Source organism: Lipotes vexillifer, unplaced genomic scaffold (assembly GCF_000442215.2).
Source record: "Lipotes vexillifer unplaced genomic scaffold, Lipotes_vexillifer_v1.1 scaffold178, whole genome shotgun sequence".
NCBI classification, from domain to species: domain Eukaryota; kingdom Metazoa; phylum Chordata; class Mammalia; order Artiodactyla; family Lipotidae; genus Lipotes; species Lipotes vexillifer.
In genome coordinates, this window is record NW_006775603.1 from 4,833,681 (window position 1) to 4,851,682 (window position 18,002).

At 32.6% G+C, this 18,002-nt stretch overlaps 1 protein-coding gene across 3 annotated transcripts in view; it reads left to right on the plus strand.

Annotated features, from left to right (window-relative positions):
• SMARCAD1 (SNF2 related chromatin remodeling ATPase with DExD box 1) overlaps window positions 1-15,758 on the plus strand; it is a 70,518-nt gene extending 54,760 nt beyond the window's left edge. For 2 of the 3 annotated variants that reach the window (XM_007450022.1, XM_007450024.1), the window contains 14 exons: window positions 1,207-1,297; window positions 3,795-3,894; window positions 4,647-4,706; window positions 4,816-4,891; window positions 5,639-5,774; window positions 6,313-6,450; window positions 7,627-7,722; window positions 7,820-7,937; window positions 8,138-8,259; window positions 9,312-9,500; window positions 10,061-10,179; window positions 11,070-11,252; window positions 12,384-12,493; window positions 13,965-15,758. In XM_007450022.1, coding sequence (XP_007450084.1) covers window positions 1,207-1,297; window positions 3,795-3,894; window positions 4,647-4,706; window positions 4,816-4,891; window positions 5,639-5,774; window positions 6,313-6,450; window positions 7,627-7,722; window positions 7,820-7,937; window positions 8,138-8,259; window positions 9,312-9,500; window positions 10,061-10,179; window positions 11,070-11,252; window positions 12,384-12,493; window positions 13,965-14,026 — 1,600 coding nt within the window. In that variant the 3' untranslated portion in view covers window positions 14,027-15,758. The remainder of the gene's footprint in view (window positions 1-1,206; window positions 1,298-3,794; window positions 3,895-4,646; window positions 4,707-4,815; window positions 4,892-5,638; window positions 5,775-6,312; window positions 6,451-7,626; window positions 7,723-7,819; window positions 7,938-8,137; window positions 8,260-9,311; window positions 9,501-10,060; window positions 10,180-11,069; window positions 11,253-12,383; window positions 12,494-13,964) is intronic. The other variant, XM_007450023.1, reaches the window with a different exon arrangement.
• Window positions 15,759-18,002: the final 2,244 nt, after the last annotated feature.

Here is an 18,002-nt window from a genome sequence, read left to right on the forward strand (position 1 = left end):
CTTTCTACCTCACCTCTTTGATCCCTGTTCTAATTAAAGTGTCTTGATTTCAGAATTGGACCCCTTAACCATTTATCAGAGCCATTTATCAGAACCATTTATCAGACCCCTTCCTTCTCCATGTGCAGATAGGATCTGTGTAACAGGAAATTAAGGGGATAGGATAAAAGCTGTAGAGTGAGAAGCATGGCCTTGTCCTAAGTTTTTATGTTAATGTGGGGTTTATGCTTCCCTAATGAGTATAAGAATAAGCTTTTGCATGAGGTAGACTTTTCTGAGTTAAAATCTTAGCCATAAGACTTCGTAGCTATGCAACCTCAGGCAAATTACTGAGCCTCGGGTTTTTTCATCTGTTAAAAAATTACCTTAATAGAATATTAAAAGATTGAATGAGGTGATGCTAGAAAATGATATTTTTGTATATTTATATAATAGATGTTCAGTAAATAACTGCTATTAGTTTTTAACCACTTGAACTTTTAGAAAAAACTAACCATTTCGTCCATTAGACAGAACCCTTCCATGTTGCCATCCAAGCAAGTTACTCCCAGGGATCAGTCTGTTTATGTGTTCACAAATTAAGTAAGATTTTTGACACATGCCTGCTGCTTTCTACTCACTGGTATTTATTGATGCCTAGCAAATTTACATTTATACGTAGTTCAAATATAAATACACGCATACATACATACATCCTCCAGAATTATACATACCAGTGATATTAGAGGTGATTGGCATTCAGTCAGAAAGTTTTATTAAATCAGCCTGGCAAAGTAGCAAATTATGTGTATGTTTTTGTTCTAATACTTTAATTTCCTTACTGTGCCAATATTCAAATCAGTACAATACATTTTTCTAGAGTATAAATATTAGTAATATGTTATCATAGTTAATATTCTGATCATTTATGGAATTAATTTGGTGGCATTACATTATGACTGAAAATGAAATTTTTTTTGTAATTCTTATCACCAGAAACAACAAATACAGAATAAAATTTGAGAGGTTTTTTAAAATGTATTATGTTTTGGGTTCATTTTCTTAAGTAAGTGTAAATAGCTTTTAATAGTAAGTTAAAAGGTAAGACTATACCTAGACACTTCAGTTTTTTTGTGCATTGTAAACCTAAACCTCTTCTCAGAAAATTAGTAGAAAAAACTAATAGAGGTATAAATCTATAATATCTGGTAACTCTCTCTTTACCAGTTTGTCACTCAAGCCCTATCAGAAGGTTGGTTTGAATTGGCTGGCATTGGTACATAAACATGGACTTAATGGCATTTTGGCAGATGAAATGGTAAGTAGTACTCTATTTCTAGGATTTATCATTAATAGGCATCCTTGCTGTAATTTGAAAATTTCCCTTGACCCTGTTAGTTTACTGCTCTTTCCAAGGTATAATCCCTCTCACTCCTCTCACTTCTCTGTTGCTTATCTTAGTTCTAACCTCCTTACTTCCTCCTCAAAAATGAAAATAGGTTTTTTGTCTTTCTCATCAAATTAATAAATATGTGTGTTTTTAAAATTAGATGTTACATAAAAATACACAGGAAAAAAAAACAAAATCACACATAATCCTGCCATCTTAGAGTAAGTACTATTTTGGTATATATCTTTTTCCAGAATATTTTCTTCTGTAGGTGTGTGTGTATGCATATATACATACACATATACATATATATGTCATATTAAAAGAGATTTTACTACATGTGCTTTTCTATAGCTCCCTTTAAAATTTATCATAGATACCTGTCCTTGTTAGTAAATAAATCTACACGTTTATCATCACCATCATTTCAGTCATTTTACTTTTATTAGATGTTTCTGAGTTTCCGTTCTTTTCCAGATCACATTTTGCTTGAAGGTAAGCTTAGGAAGTTCATTAGAGCCAATAGTCCAAGTATTGTCATGTAGAAACTTGACCTTTAATCTAACCTTTACCTTCCGTCCTCCAGCTATGCTTTTTAAAAAGTGTTTATTAAAAATGAGTAGTGTTCAATGGAGAAAATGTTTATTGAATATATGTATTACATTGTGTATTAGATTTCCAAAATAAAAATTAACAAAGATAATAATCCTTGTTCTCTAGCTAGCTTCTAGTAAAATAATCTTTAGTTTATCAAGGCAGTTTCCACACATACCTCATACTGTCGTTAAAACAGAGATGCTGTTTATCTAATAGAAAAGTGAATAATATATGCAGAATTTCAAAATAGTTAGAAATTACATATAGAATATAGAGTAAGTACAGTTGTGGAAACTGGACTTGGAAATCAAATATGGGTTCTGGGTACCAAATTTGCCTTTCGTGGGCTGTGTAATCCTTACCAAGTGACCTAATCTCTCAGAGCCAATATTAATAAAATATAGGTAATTCCTGTATCATAAGATTATATTTGGTATCACATGAGGTATATTATGTGAAACTGTTTTTGTAACCTGTAAAGTACAATATTTATGATAAGGTAGTGTCTGCTAGGGCTTCCCTAACAAAATACTAAAGACAGTGTGGCTTAAACAACAGAAATTTATTTCTCACAGTTCTGGAGGCTGGAAGTCTAAAATCAAGGTGTTGGCAGGTTTGGTTTCTCTTGAGGCTACTCTGTTTGGTTTGCAGATGGACACCTTGCTGTGTCCTCACATGGATTTTTCTCTAGATACATCCATCTCTTCTTTTATGATAGAAGTTGGGTCCCTACCCTTGTGACCCTATTTAACTTTACTTATCTCTTTAGAGGCTCTATCTCCAAATAAATCCCAACATTGGGAGTTAGGGCTTCAACATGTTTGGGGTTGGAGGCAATTCACTTCCTAACAGTTGGCAATGTTTAGCTCTCCTAAGGAGCTACATTTCCTCAGGAGCCTTTTTTTTTTTTAATGCAATACTTTATTGATGTATAATTTACTTGAAATAAAATGCACAAATGCTCAGCTTAGTGACTTTTTACATATATGTACACCCATCTGACTGTATGTGACATAAACATTTCCATCATCCCAGAAAGTTCCCTCATGCTCCTTTTCAGTCATTACCACCACTACTATTCTGACACCTATGACTATAGAATAATTTTTTTCTGATTTTGAACTTTAAATAGATCCATACAGTATATACTGTTTGTTTCTGGTTCATTTGGTGCATAATAAAGTTACTAAGATTCATCCTCTTCTTACATGTATCAGTAGTTTGTTTTTTGTTTTTTTTTATTGGCTTATGGTAGTTCACAGTATAAATATGCTACAATTTGTTTATCCGTTCTCCTGTTGATGGCAATTTAGATTATTTCCAGTGCGTGGCTATTATAGTAAATCTGCATCGATATTCTTACCCAAGTCTTTTTGTGGACATATGCTCTCATATCTCTTGAATATATTTTTAGGAGTAAAATTGCTGGGTAATAGGATAGGTATATGTTCCACTCCAGTTAGTCATTGGAACATCATTCTCCATCCAGCCAGTGTGTATTAAATAGTTGCTTTATAGTAACAGTTACCAAAATTATATCCTTTATATGCAAGCAGAGGTCTTCTATATCAATGTGTATTACATATTGACTAGCAGTTAAAATACATTCCTACTCTTAACTAAGTTGTAGTATCACTTGGAGATTATGATCTGTTTTTATGTGTTATTGAGAACTAAGAATATAGTAGAAATTCTCATAGAGTTGCATGGGGAATCATAAATAAATAAAACCAAAAATATTCTTTTTCCTTTCGTTTTCCCAATATTTATTTGGGTTTTTTGTTTGTTTTTAAATCTAGTATATTGTCTTTTAAACTTTTCGTTTTAGGGCCTGGGAAAAACTATTCAAGCGATTGCATTCCTAGCGTACCTCTATCAGGAGGGTAATAAAGGTCCTCATTTGATTGTTGTTCCAGCATCAACTATAGGTTTGTAATACTGTGGACAACTTTACTTGACTCAGTAGTATTTTATACAAGGGGAAGAAAAACCGTGTGTGTGTGTGTGTGTGTGTGTGTGTGTGTGTGTGTTTATGTGTGAGATTTCTTAGTTTGTGAAGGTGAATATTCATTTCTTTGGTTTCCTTACACTTTTCACCCCTTTGCATATGTGTGTTTGATTATACTGGAAGTCATTTTAAAGAAAATAACTCCAATATAAGTCAGTTATTCAGCTTATTATATAGATTATCTATAAATTACTATAGATCATGTACCATTTGAAAAGATCATTTGTTTTCATAATACTTTTAAGTTGTTTTAATGAGTAATTTAAGAGAAACACTTTTGAATTTATAATTAAACATTTATTAACAAAGAATGTATGCAGTTTATCCCCACTCAAATTACTCTTTCATTCTTTCTCGATTGAATGTAGACTAGAGTAAGAGAATGTATGTGAGAATGTACCAAAAAAAAAAAATCCTCTTTAAATTGGAAATCAGTAATCACCTGTAAATATAATGGTTGTCCCTCTGCTCTTCATTTTGATGCCACCTCAAAATCTCAGAGTCATTTTAATCATCAAGAGTAAAATTGTGAAGTCTGTGATTTTTAAAAATTATCTTCTAGTATTTTATAAAAATAATTTCTGGGTAGAACTTCTCAGACTTTAGTGTTCATTTCAGTGCACACATCTACCTGTTGTAGCAGGTGCGAGTAATATCTCTTTTGTTTCATAGATAACTGGCTAAGGGAAGTTAATTTATGGTGTCCCACTTTAAAGGTGCTCTGTTACTATGGTAAGAATATGTCATTATGCTTTTAACTTTGGAGACCTCTTTAAAATCTTAGCATACAGTAAAGTACAATAAATACAATCAGTGTGTGTGTGTCATTTTTAAATTCTAGGTTCTCAAGAAGAACGTAAACAGATTAGATATAACATTCATAGTAGATACGAAGAATACAATGTAATCGTGACCACGTAAGTATTGAGAAAAAAATTTTTTGGAAAAATAATTTTGTACATCCACCTAAATTTTTAAAAAATGTTTAAAAAATATTAGTAGTAAAATAAAGGAGAGTTTATGCTAAGAACTATGCAACGAAAGCAATAGAATGAGTTATGTTGAAGATTCAGGCATTTTTCAGTTTGGTGTATAATACCATGATAGCAGTCTTTTGTTAATTCTATAGGAGGTCATGATTAAAAGAATTCATCCAAAATTCATCTTTTCTTAGTAAAATGGACTCCATTTTCATATATAGTCTTGTTAGCTGCTGTTAACTGTTATTTCTTGGTTTCAGTCTACTAGTTTAATAAAATGGTGTTATGTTCTTAACAGAAATGTCTTAGCTTCATGTTGTTTTTTCTACTGCTTCTTAAAATATAACAGTTCATAAAGCAAAGTGTATAATAATTGTAGGTTACATATAAATTGTACCCAAATTGGCCTCTTCCTAGATGGGTAGAAGTTGTCTAATTACATTATAACATATGAATTGTCTTTTAACTGCATATTGCAGCTTTTGTAACTTGGTTACATGTACATCAATAATTTTGGATATAAGTACATCAATATTTATTTGAGTACCAACTGTGTCTAGTGTTATCTTTTAGCTACTGGCTATTAGAAATATATACATAAAAATAATTTGTCAAAACATTAAGTCTCACGAGTCCATGCTCTTAAAGGTATGATCTTAGAGATTGTTTTTTCTTTGGCAACAGGTATAATTGTGCAATCAGCAGTTCTGATGATCGTAGTCTGTTTCGTCGGCTGAAATTGAATTACGCAATTTTTGATGAGGGCCATATGCTGAAGAATATGGGCTCCATCCGCTACCAGCACCTTATGACAATTAATGTAAGAGAGTGTTCTGTGAATTTGTCCAATTATGATAAAATTTCAGATTATGTATTTTAATATATATAGTATTTTATATCAGGGACCAGCATTCTTTTTCTGTAAAGGACCAGGTAAGTAAATATTTCATGCTTTGTGGGCCATTCAGCTACTGTCACTTGTTCTTTGCTTTTTCGGTTTTTTTTAAACAACGCTTTTAAAATGTAAAACCATTAGCTCATGAGCTTCAATTTGCCAACCTTTGTTCTGTAGGACAAACTTTATGAATATCAGATATAATCTGTCTTCTTCCATTGCCTCATCAAAAAGTAATGTGGGAACACAAGTTACCTACTTAATAAAATGAGACTTAGTGTTACACATTCTACCTTACAGTACAATATATGATAATTTTTCTAAATTACTTATCTTTTATGACAGAATGTTATATTACTAATAATGGTTTTAATTTTTTTCTCCCTCACTGATGGGGAGAACAAGAAGGATGTGGATCTTTAAAAAAAAAAAATACTAATCTAAAATTTACCTTTGTTCACAGGCAAATAACCGTTTGCTGCTCACCGGCACACCTGTGCAGAATAACCTGTTAGAACTCATGTCGCTGTTGAATTTTGTTATGCCGCACATGTTCAGTAGTAGCACCAGTGAAATACGAAGAATGTTTTCTTCTAAGACAGTAAGCATAAATTCGTATTTTTTTCTCAACTATCTTACTTTGCGTTTTACCTGGACCGTTTTTCTATTTTATCTCTTTTTCTTGTTTTCATGTAGCATATATGCTATGAAATAAGTTTAAGTAGTTGATATCCCTATGTTCGGATGAGTTGGGAAGTCAGCCAGAATACAATAGGAAATAAATTGGTGGCTTCTATAATCATTGTCTAAAAGTTTTGGGTTTTAGTATCCTAATTTTCTGAAGAACGACAATTTTAAATTAGTGGGTAGCTCAGATATATAATATGTGAGCTACCATCTTCTTTATTAAAATTAGGTAAATTAGCATTTTTTAATAGGTAAACTATAAAACTGGGCAAAAGTAGAATATCCAGAAAATTCCTCTACTGGGAAATACGTTTTGAATTAAAACTCCATAAATTAAAAAGTAACAATTTCTAAAAGTCACAATAAAGAAATCCTATTTCAAAGAAAATCTGGTTAATTTTTTCCCTATTGCTTAGAAAAAGTAAGAGTGTAGTTTTCAAGAACTCTCATTTTCCAGTACAGCAATGGTAATATAGATTAACACACCCAAATCACATGTATTCTGTGAGAATTTTCTGTGATAATCTTCTACTGCAAACTGACTGCCTTTCTAACTTTCACTAATGTATTCCATCCCACTTGATGGCCTAGCAGATCATAGGATGTGGAGGATTTCTTAGAATAAAATTTCTCTTCTCCAAAATTAACAGGTTTTGACTAGGAACCGTCTCATTTCTGTAGACCTGCACTAGCTTTCTTTTGGGACCATTTTCCACAAATAAATACAAGTCTTCTACTTGTCTCTCTCTTCCCCTCCACGCAAACTATCTTAAACACACACATATTTTTTCAAGAGAGTTATCTATGTAATCAGTGATGACTTATCAGTTAATTACTTCTGAACACCATCCTAGTGCAGTTCAATTTCATTACCTCTGCGGAGTACACGATTACATGTCACAAAACCTCAAAATACATGTGGAGCTTTAAGAAATATATTACAGCCCAGAATTCAAGTCCATCTAGAATGAATTGAGTTTCTATGGGAAATAACTCAGATTGTAGTGAGGGAGATTTTCATGTTGTGTAATATTGTTATTGTGATCATTTAAATGAATAATTTAAAAGGTCATGTTCTTATTTTACTTAGAAATCAGCAGATGAGCAAAGTATATATGAAAAGGAGAGAATAGCACATGCAAAACAAATTATAAAACCATTTATTCTCAGAAGAGTAAAAGAAGAGGTAACTCTTATCTGCATATTTTTATTATGATTGGTTTTTTTAAAATCTGTTTTCTTCTTTATTTGAATGATGTGCTTCAACTGTTTTCCTTTCACAGGTTCTCAAGCAGCTACCCCCCAAGAAAGATCGAATTGAGTTGTGTGCGATGTCAGAGAAGCAGGAGCAACTCTATTTGGGTCTTTTCAACAGATTGAAAAAATCTATCAATAACATGGGTATAACCTGATTTTCACAATTTTATATGAAAAATAATTCTATACTAGGGCTGTGTTTTGTTTAGTCCTATGATAGTGGGATTTGCTCATTTTTTAAAATTAGTTGGCATTTGAAGAAATAGTTTTAAAACCTTTTGTTTGCATTGAGATGTAGTTCAACAAACAGCTATCAGCTTGTTGTTGTTTTTAATGTGTTACAGAAAAAAACACAGAAATGTGCAATGTCATGATGCAATTGAGAAAAATGGCCAATCATCCTTTATTACATCGCCAATATTACACAGCTGAAAAACTCAAGGAAATGTCTCAGCTTATGCTAAAGGTAAGGATTTTGTATTATGCTAAAACTAAGCTTTATTAACACTAATAAACCTGAGGTTCATTGTTAGTCTAAAAATCAGACCATTGAACCTAGTAAGCATATTAATTAATCACGTATTTAAGAAAACCATTTTTAACACAGAGTTCAAAATAATTTAGGGGACATAAGAGCCAAGAAGGACTGACAGTCTACATCAAGAGTCAGCCAACTATGGCCTTAGGACCAAATATGACAATAGCTATTTCTACAAATAAAGTTTTGTTCTAACACAGCCACACACTTTTGTTCCTTTGTTTTCTGTGACTGCTTTCTCAGTATGAGGGCAGAGTGGAGTAGTTGCAAAACAGATTATTTTGCCTACAGAGCCTAAAATATTTACAGAAAAAGTTTGCCAGCTCCTGGTCTGGACTTCCATAATGCACTTCTTTTATTTATTTTTCACCAAAAAGATTCATCAGATTGTATGTCCTGGATTATGAGTCATTTTTCTCCGTTTATTTTTTTCATTTTATTTCTTCTTTATTGTATTTTGTCTACAGTTTTAGCTGTTACTCTCTATTTTTACCTCATTCTCCCTTAACCTACCCCTATTTCTCCTTACAGATCATTGTGTTTAAAGCAACCATTTGCCTTTTTAAAATTTTTTATATTAAACTTATGGAAAATTTCAGACATGTAAAAGTAGAGAGAATTGTATGAAATCTTCTACGCATATGAAACCTTCACCCATTTTCTACAGTTATCATCCGGAATGACACTACTCTCTCTTGTTTCACCTCGAATCCTCTCCAGCATCATTTTGGACCAAATTCCAGACATTTCATCTGTAAATTTATCAGTGTGTTATCTCTAAAACAATAAGAACTTCCCCCCTTTATTGTACCTAAAAAAATGCATATGAATTTTCTTTGGTAAATCTGTTGCACTAAAATATTTTATGATTTAGATATTTTATCAGATGTAAACAATTGTATTAGGTTGTTCTAATCATATTATAAATTATCTTCATTTTGAAGTATATATTGTTTTGTTTTGTTTTGTTTTGTTTTGAGGAACCTACACATTGTGAGGCTAACCCTGACCTGATCTTTGAAGATATGGAAGTTATGACAGACTTTGAATTACATGTACTTTGTAAACAGTATCGACACATTAATAACTTCCAGTTAGACATGGACTTGATTTTAGATTCTGGAAAATTTCGAGTTTTAGGCTGCATCTTGTCTGAATTGAAACAGAAGGTACTAAAGAAGAATACTGCTCCTTATATGTTTCCCCAGTTAGTTCAACTTCTTTGAAACAGTTCTGGCATGATTTGACTTTCTTGAAGCTTTAGCCTGTGTTCTACATTCTTCTAGAAACTGGTGTTTGAGCATTTTTTGGATATATTTGGGCATATAATTTCCTGATTACTCTTCTTCCATCTAACAGAAGTTAGTAGAATATATCTATATTGATGTTTTATTTTAATAATTTTAATTGTCATTATTTCATAGGTGACAATCTATATAATTGCTTCAAAATTAATATTTTGAAGATATTGATACTATGTAAAATACTACAATTTATATGTGAAATAGATTTGTAAGATCACAATCTAAGTAGTACTTTTAGTAGCTATTCCCATTAATTAGTCTTAAAAATAAATGTTAGATCAAAGTTTAGAAGATAATTTACTTATATGTAATCTAAAATAAGAAACTTACCTTAGCTATGATTATTATTATTAAAGAAGCAGTTTTTCATTAGATACTTATAACTTTATTTTTTATGTGTCTAATTAATGTATGTATTTCCACAGGGTGATAGAGTTGTATTATTTAGCCAATTTACCATGATGCTGGATATTTTAGAGGTTCTCTTAAAACATCATCAGCATAGGTACCTCAGATTAGACGGGAAGACTCAGATTTCTGAAAGGTTGGTACTTGAGTTTCAGAAAATCTCTCCACCTTACCCTCAAATAAGAGTCAATGTTAGAATCTGAAATGTCTAGGGCATTTGATGGAACTGTATTGCTTCGAGTCTTACGTTTGGTTACTTTAAATCATTCATTAACTTAAGATGAAGAAAACTTAATTTTTGGTCTGAATCGTATACAAATATATTTTGAAACAACTACTAGAATTATATATTTGTGTTTTCTCTTTAAAAATCATTTTAAGTCTAAAACACTTTATCTTTAAACCAAGGTTATCTTAAAATCTTGGGCTTTTCGTATACTAAGGGTAATTGAGTAAGTTTGAGTTTGGTTTTTTGTTTGTTTTCTTTTTTAATTCCCAAAGTTTAAAAAGATTGTCTTAGTTGGAATGCTTTTTCTAGTGTGTTTAAACTGCATCGTATCTTTGGGTTTTTTTTTTTTTAGCAGCCAGAGTAATTTTTTTTTTTCTCCTGCATTAGAGTAAGAAAAGAAATCTTGCTAAAAGAGAATACGTCATTATAGTTTGATTTTGAGATTCTTAGTTCATCGGGTATATTGTCTATGAGTCACAGCTGGCAGACTCTGAGGTTAAAGATTGAAAAGCCGTGTGCAGAATTTAGAAAAGCCAGAAGTCATTAAAAAAAGGACAAAACAGTCCTTTAGCAGTTAATCACATCTGAATAGTTAGAGTTAGTAGGGAGATAAATGGTATAGAAAAGAAGTTGGTGAACTGGATAGGTCTTTTCAATAAAATAGCTACAGGAAAAATAACTAGAATGCCAAGAGCATGTATTTACATCTTCAAGTTTATTTTCCATGTGAAGTGATTGTTTTCAGTTTTAATTATATACCCTTTTGTGAGATTTAACCTAACATATTTGTCTTATAGGATTCATCTAATTGACGAGTTTAATACCGATATGGATATCTTTGTGTTTCTGCTGTCAACAAAAGCTGGTGGCCTAGGAATAAACCTGACTTCGGCAAATGTTGTTATACTTCACGATATTGACTGTAACCCTTACAATGACAAACAAGCAGAAGATAGATGCCATAGAGTAGGCCAGACTAAGTAAGTGTTTGCAGTTGAGATTTATTTGTAATCAAATGCCAGTTTAATTTGTATAGAACATTAGAATATGATCTGCCAGATGTCCTGCCTTAGTTTTTATATTTTCAGCAAAGCATGGCTTCCGCTGTATTTTATACCAACCAGTGTTGAATATGAACTCCACCATGTAATTTCTTCATATTCTAGTAATTACAACAGGGACTTCCCTGGCAGTCCAGTGGTTAGGACTAGGTGCTTTCACTGCCGAGGGTGCAGGTTCAGCCCTGGTCAGGCAACTAGGATCCCACAAGCCATGTGGTGTGGCCAAAACAATAAAAAAGTAAATAAAAGAAAACCACCTCCCACCCCCAGTCCAAGTAGTTATGCAGCAGATGAAAACTAAGTATTACCAGTGGTCCAGCCCCTTTGAAAAAGATTAGTAATTTGTACTTACTAATTAGTAACTTGCTTGTTACACCATGTAAGAGCCAGATAGACTGGGTAATGTGCATACGATTGCTACCTTGTTACCTCATAGGAAATAGATTATGTGAGCTGTAGGTATTTTAGGTGAAGGTTAAATTAGACATTGGTCACAGGACATAAAGAGGTGAAAATACCTATAATTCAGCTCTGTCCTCACATGTAAACAGCAGACAATCAGTGTTTTCTTTGTGGAGTATTTTACTGTATTTCCAAAAGACATTGGTAAGTTCATTTATGAACCAAATATTTATCAGTACTTAAAGGTGGAACTAAAACCTCCCATGTAATCTTTATACTTTACTACACTTCCTTACTTTTTGTACTAAATTATTTCTTGGAACCTGATAAGCAAAGCATGTTCTTTTTAAAAATAGAATACCTTACCTCAGCCCAGAGCTGTTTCTTGTAATACAGTTCTACCAGTAATTTTAAAGTACAGATATCTTTTTCTCATCTCTTGAATCAATAGGAAAGGATGTTTAAAAGTGACGTGCTCAGAAAATGTCAATCTCAAGTAGTTTGAATAAAAGAATTTAAATTTATGGATGTATTTGTTAAACAATTTTCAAATTATTCTTATTGCATTCTAAGGTGAGTTATGTCGTTTATATATATTAAGTAATTATATATTATGTAACCAATGGACGTATCTTGTATTTTCCTTAGAGAAGTACTAGTTATAAAATTAATAGGCCAAGGGACAATCGAAGAATCCATGCTAAAAATTAATCAACAGAAATTGAAACTAGAACAAGATATGACCACAGTAGATGAAGGTAAGTTATTTGTCAGCATAAACTTTATTTATATGAAAAGCCATAAACTTAGCAGTAGCAAGGGGATAATAAAGATGGTTTGAGTCCTTAACTTGGCTTGCAGTTTAGGGATAGCGTGGGAGAAGACAAGCAGACTTGCTTCGAAAGTACTACAATAACTAAGATCATTTTGCCAGAACTGATACAAACACTTTGATTTTGAAAAATTCTGTCTCTGACATCAAAATATCCCAGAAATAAATTAAAATTGGGTCTATAGTTTTATCTACAATTTTATGATTTACTTACTAAGTAATATTTATGAATCCAAAGATTTAAAGTACATAGCATAATATTAAGTTATTAACTCTCACATTTATATTAATTTCATTTTGACTAGCCAAATACTCATTTCACTAGAGTGCAATAAAATGCATTTATTCAAAAATTGAATAATTTCAGATTAAAGAGCAGTTGGGTACTAGAAACATTTGTCAAATAAGAGAATCCTCTCCATTTCCTCCATCTTTTTGAGGAGAATAATTTTTAAGGTTTTGAAAGTTTAAATTATATATATATATATATAAAATAAATTCACATAGTTCAAAATTCCTAAGATATTAAGGGGCAAACAAAAGCGTCCTTCTCACCCTATCACCCAGCTTCCCCAGAAAGATGACACATTAGGGTTTGTTTTTTTTTAATTGTATGACTAGTTGTTTCTGCGTCTTGAGTTTTTTATTTGATGTTAAGTTTGGATTTCATGGGCTATTTTCAAATCTGTGGACGAGCTTGGAGGCAAGCATGTCAGTGAATTCCCTGAGAGTTTATGTTCCTAATCATGTTTTTTACTGAAAGGAGAAGAGTAGATAAAAGTAGTCTCTTAAGTTTAGACTGTAACTGGGGTCTCTGTGGTGACAGAGAGAGAGAGAGAGAGAGAGACACCTGGATAAGTGTCTAGATACTGGGGTCTTGTTTAATTGAAAAAACAATTTTTTTAAGGCAATGATTGTATCTTTGGACTGAAAATAAGTGTAGATGAAGTGATTTCTGTTTGGTTGGATTTGGGAGTTTTGTCTTTTATTTTCACTATTCAGATTGTTACATAAAAAAATTCTTTTTTTGTATATTTTCTTTTATTCTCTTTTACATCTTGTGTTGAATTTTTTGGTAAATGTTTTGATTTAGTGAACCTGAGGAGTAAGTACTGTGCTGTATGAATAGGATATGATCCAAACTATATCTGCATATCTCTGTCAAATCAAAAACAGAAGCTGTAGACTGCTGTGCTGGCAATGTGAACACAAGCACAGAGGAAGTTGCCCTAACATATGTAGGAATACGGGAATATTTTTAACAGGGAGTGACACTGAATCAAACTGGGCCTTGAAAGATTATTAAGAATTCACCAAAAGTAGAGAAAATTGGAGGGAAGAAATACATTTCATAAAATATTTTTATCAGAATTTTAACACCAGTTTCTGACCTACAGGTGACGAAGGGAGTATGCCAGCAGATATAGCCACATTACTAAAAACATCAATGGGCCTGTGAAATAAGAATTGTTAATTCCTGATGATGAAATATCAACTTGGTGCACTCAAGGACATTTACATTATGATGACCATGGGGTTTATGAACATTTATAACTTTTTATAGTTTCCATATTACATTTCTCATAGTATGGACAACTTTTTTGCCACTAACTGAATTCTCCAGATGCTCACATGTGAAATTTCAAAAAAAAAGCCACAGATACGTAGTCTTGAAGATGTTAAATAATCATTTTACAAAACAGTTTTCTGAATGGGGATTAGTTGGTGATTGTTTGTAACAAATACGCTAATGCTTTAGAAATGTCAGTATTTTTGTAATTATTTCTACCTCCAAATATATATATATATTGTCTTTCACTGGATAATATGTGTAGATTTTTACATGTGCCTTATTTGACAATGCTTATGTCTTGTTTTTGCTCGTCTCATTTGAAGTTCTTTTTTATTATGTTAAAGAATGCAGCTGTATAGATTATGTAGCTTTCATTTTATTGCTATTTGAGACAGATGTTCACCATTGTCAACAAGAACTCAACATGAATTTAAAGGTGGCATTCTATATACTAACACCCCCAGGTCCTCCCAAGTACTTCTGTTAAAACAAATTTGTTTGGCTAGGCACTAAGTTGTTTTCCAGTGAATAGTAACTAAAGAAGCCCTTATCTTGCTCCATGGATTAATTCCTTCTGTTCATTTCCCAACTGCACTAACTGTGCTATTACTCTGCCTATTCTTGTGCATGTTTTCATTGATTTCCCTCTCCTGGCTTTTGCTTCTCTTGAAACTGTTGCCCAGTCATTTCTGCTCCAGTTCTCTTTACTCTCTAAATAGTAGTTTATTCCTGCCACATCTCCGCACATCAGCAAAATATTGGTGACATTTTTCTAGCCTGGCAGAACAGATTAACAGGCTATTTCACTTTAAAGCAGACTGAATGTGACTTCATTTCAAGGCAGCATTAGGTACTGCATGGAAATAGGTCATTAACTTTAAATTCTTATCAAAATATAACTTAGCAGTTTGCAGAATTTCCAGTATGGGACCTCCTAAAGAGAGCCATTGTTCAATTCCAAATCAGTGTGGGTGACAAAGTGAAATTTAGAAGAGGTAAAGTTGTCTACTTGATATTTAACTATTAAGTCTTTCTTTAAATTTTTGCCTGTCAGTCTATATTGCTGTTTTATTATACATCAGTTTCTTTGTATAACTTGTGAGTTTCATGTGTTTTGTTTTATTATGTAAATATTATTATAAATAAACTTATTTATAAATCAAAGATTTGTTAATTTTTGGAGATTATACTTGCAAGACCTCCTGACTTCCTAAGTTTTTAAGGTAATATAATCCTCGACTTAGAAGGCTAATGAAGCTCTTACATTGATTCTTCAGATACTGTAGACTCTGAAAGCTGATGAGTCAGTAGACTTAGCCAGTCTTGCAAGTGTATTGAATATACTCAACACATTTTAGTGTAATGGGCTGAAGGGACCTGCAAATAGTATTAACACCTCCTTCTGCATCACAGTACCCAAATCACTTAGTGAAATGTTGACAGTATTCTAAAAATCACATAATGGATTTCTCATAACTTTCCTGTACTAATGTGTCTTCAATGATAGGCTGTTTTGTTGTTGTTGTTAAATCCATATTTTTATTTTAATGAATGTAGTTGGGTTCTCCCTGAATGCCATATTATGTTTTTGGCATAATAAAAATATTTGTGATCATAAGTTGTATTTTCGCACCCTTAGTAGTTTCTAAACTTTCATCCCTTTAACCCTTAAAAATGCATAATATGGAAGGACTTCACTGGTGGTGCAGTGGTTAAGAATCCACCTGCCAATGCAGGGGACACGGGTTCGACCCCTGGTCCAGGAAGATCGTACATGCTGCGGAGCAACTAAGCCCATGCGCCACAACTACTGAGCCTGTGTGCCACAACTACCGAAGCCCATGCACTCTAGGGCCCACGTGCTGCAACTACTGAAGCCCAGGTGCCTAGAGCCCCTGCTCCACAACAGGGGAAGCCATGGCAATGAGAAGCCCATGCACCACAAGAGTAGCCCCAGCTCAGCACAACTAGAGAAAGCCTGCGCACAGCAACAAAGACCCCCCAAAAAAACCCCATAATATTGAGCACAAAAGAGATGCTATTGTGTGCTTAATATCGTCTCTTTCTCAGTAAACTAGTACTTATTACTTTGGGTGTATTCTCATTAGTCCCTTTATTGGACTGATGTCAGTGAATATCATAATCCATTGTCCGTAAAGAGCCTATGAAGCCACAGTTGTTGGAGTAGTATCTTGTCCGACTGAAGCAACTTATGTTTTTGTTGATACAGGTCACACACAGATAGGAGATATATGTGTTTTCATAACTGTATTTCTCACCACATAGACTTGTAACTTTATACCAATAGATAATCTATGTTGAAACATTAATATTGCTCCTAGTTATTGGTGTTATTGTATAGTGGTTAGATAGGAGCATCAGGAGACTTGGTTTCCATTTGTGTGACCTTAAGCAAGACACTTAAATGGTCCATAAAATTAAGGAATTGATTGTTTTAACTTCCCAAAAGGTATGGTTATTTTTCTGATTATAATATGCAGTTCCATTTCTGCTCTGATTAATTCATGTTCTCTCACACTTGCTTACTTGCTCAGTGAGGAGATGTTTAATTTAGATATAGGATGGGGTAATGGAATGTGTTGTTCTTTCAGTGAACAAAAGATGACCTAAAGGTTATGATGATGCTATGATTGAAATATTTCCTTATAAAACCTGCTGTGGTTGCATTTTCTATTGGCATTATGATAATTATATGTAAACAAGTGGGGCTGATTATCTTACAGTTTTCATAATTTAGATAAACATTTTATCTATCAGTTTTACTAAATTCTGTTTTCAGTAAAGTTTGTCAGAATGTAATTATGTGGAGGAAAATGAACGTGCATAAGAGGGAAGAAAAGTTTCTACCTTCATTAGAGTATTACTTGAATTTCTTCTGTGAAAGGTAAGTTTTTTCTTTAGACTGCCTTGATGACATGATTCAGCACTTTGCAAATGAGAGTCATTTATAACCTATTGTCATTTCTTAACAGCCACTAACAACGATAAGAAGATGTAATCCAAAGAAGCAAGGTCCTTGGGAAATACACTTTGTTTTTCTGTGTAATCCTTAATAATGTGTACAGTATTTAACTTCCTTTTCCTGAATTTCATAGAGCATTGTTGGGAGGAAAGAAGCACCTTCAACAAGGTCACACTTAGATGGACTTGACTTTTCTTTCTTTCTCCCCACAACCTCTCCCCACTTTTTGCTTCTCAACTACATTCTCCTTCCTCTGATAAGGCCACCTATTTTGTTAATGTGTTTCCTGATACAACATGACATACTAAGATTAGACTATTCAATATTAATAATATTAACAGGTAAATTGAACTAAAATGTGATGTTCCAATATAGTTATGTTTTAAAATAGGTTGGGATAATCTAAATATATAGTTACTTGGAAGATTTCTATATAAATGGCTTGTTTATATGGGCAGTTCTTGCACAGTAGTGTGGGACTGTAGAAATTATTCAAGTTGAAAGTGTGTAATCACGGGGAAAATTATTCTTCCATGACCTTTAAGAATTTTGTCAGCACATTATAAATGTGTAAGTGAACGAAATAGTAAAACTAATATTCAGTACACTGTAAAATATTAGAAACACTGAGGAAGTTTTATTTTTGTAAAAAAAATTATCAGAGTAGTTTGAACAGTACCTTCCTATAAAACTTGCAAGCACACATTTTTTTTTTTTTTTGTCTCTTGGTAAATAGTCATAATCCTAAATTTGGATCAGCTTCCAACATTTTATTGCTCTTTCAATGTCATGAAATATCCCTGTTGTTTTTTCTTTTTAAATAGACTTTATTTTTTCGAGGGGTTTTAGGTTCATAGTGAATTCAGCAGGAAGTACAGA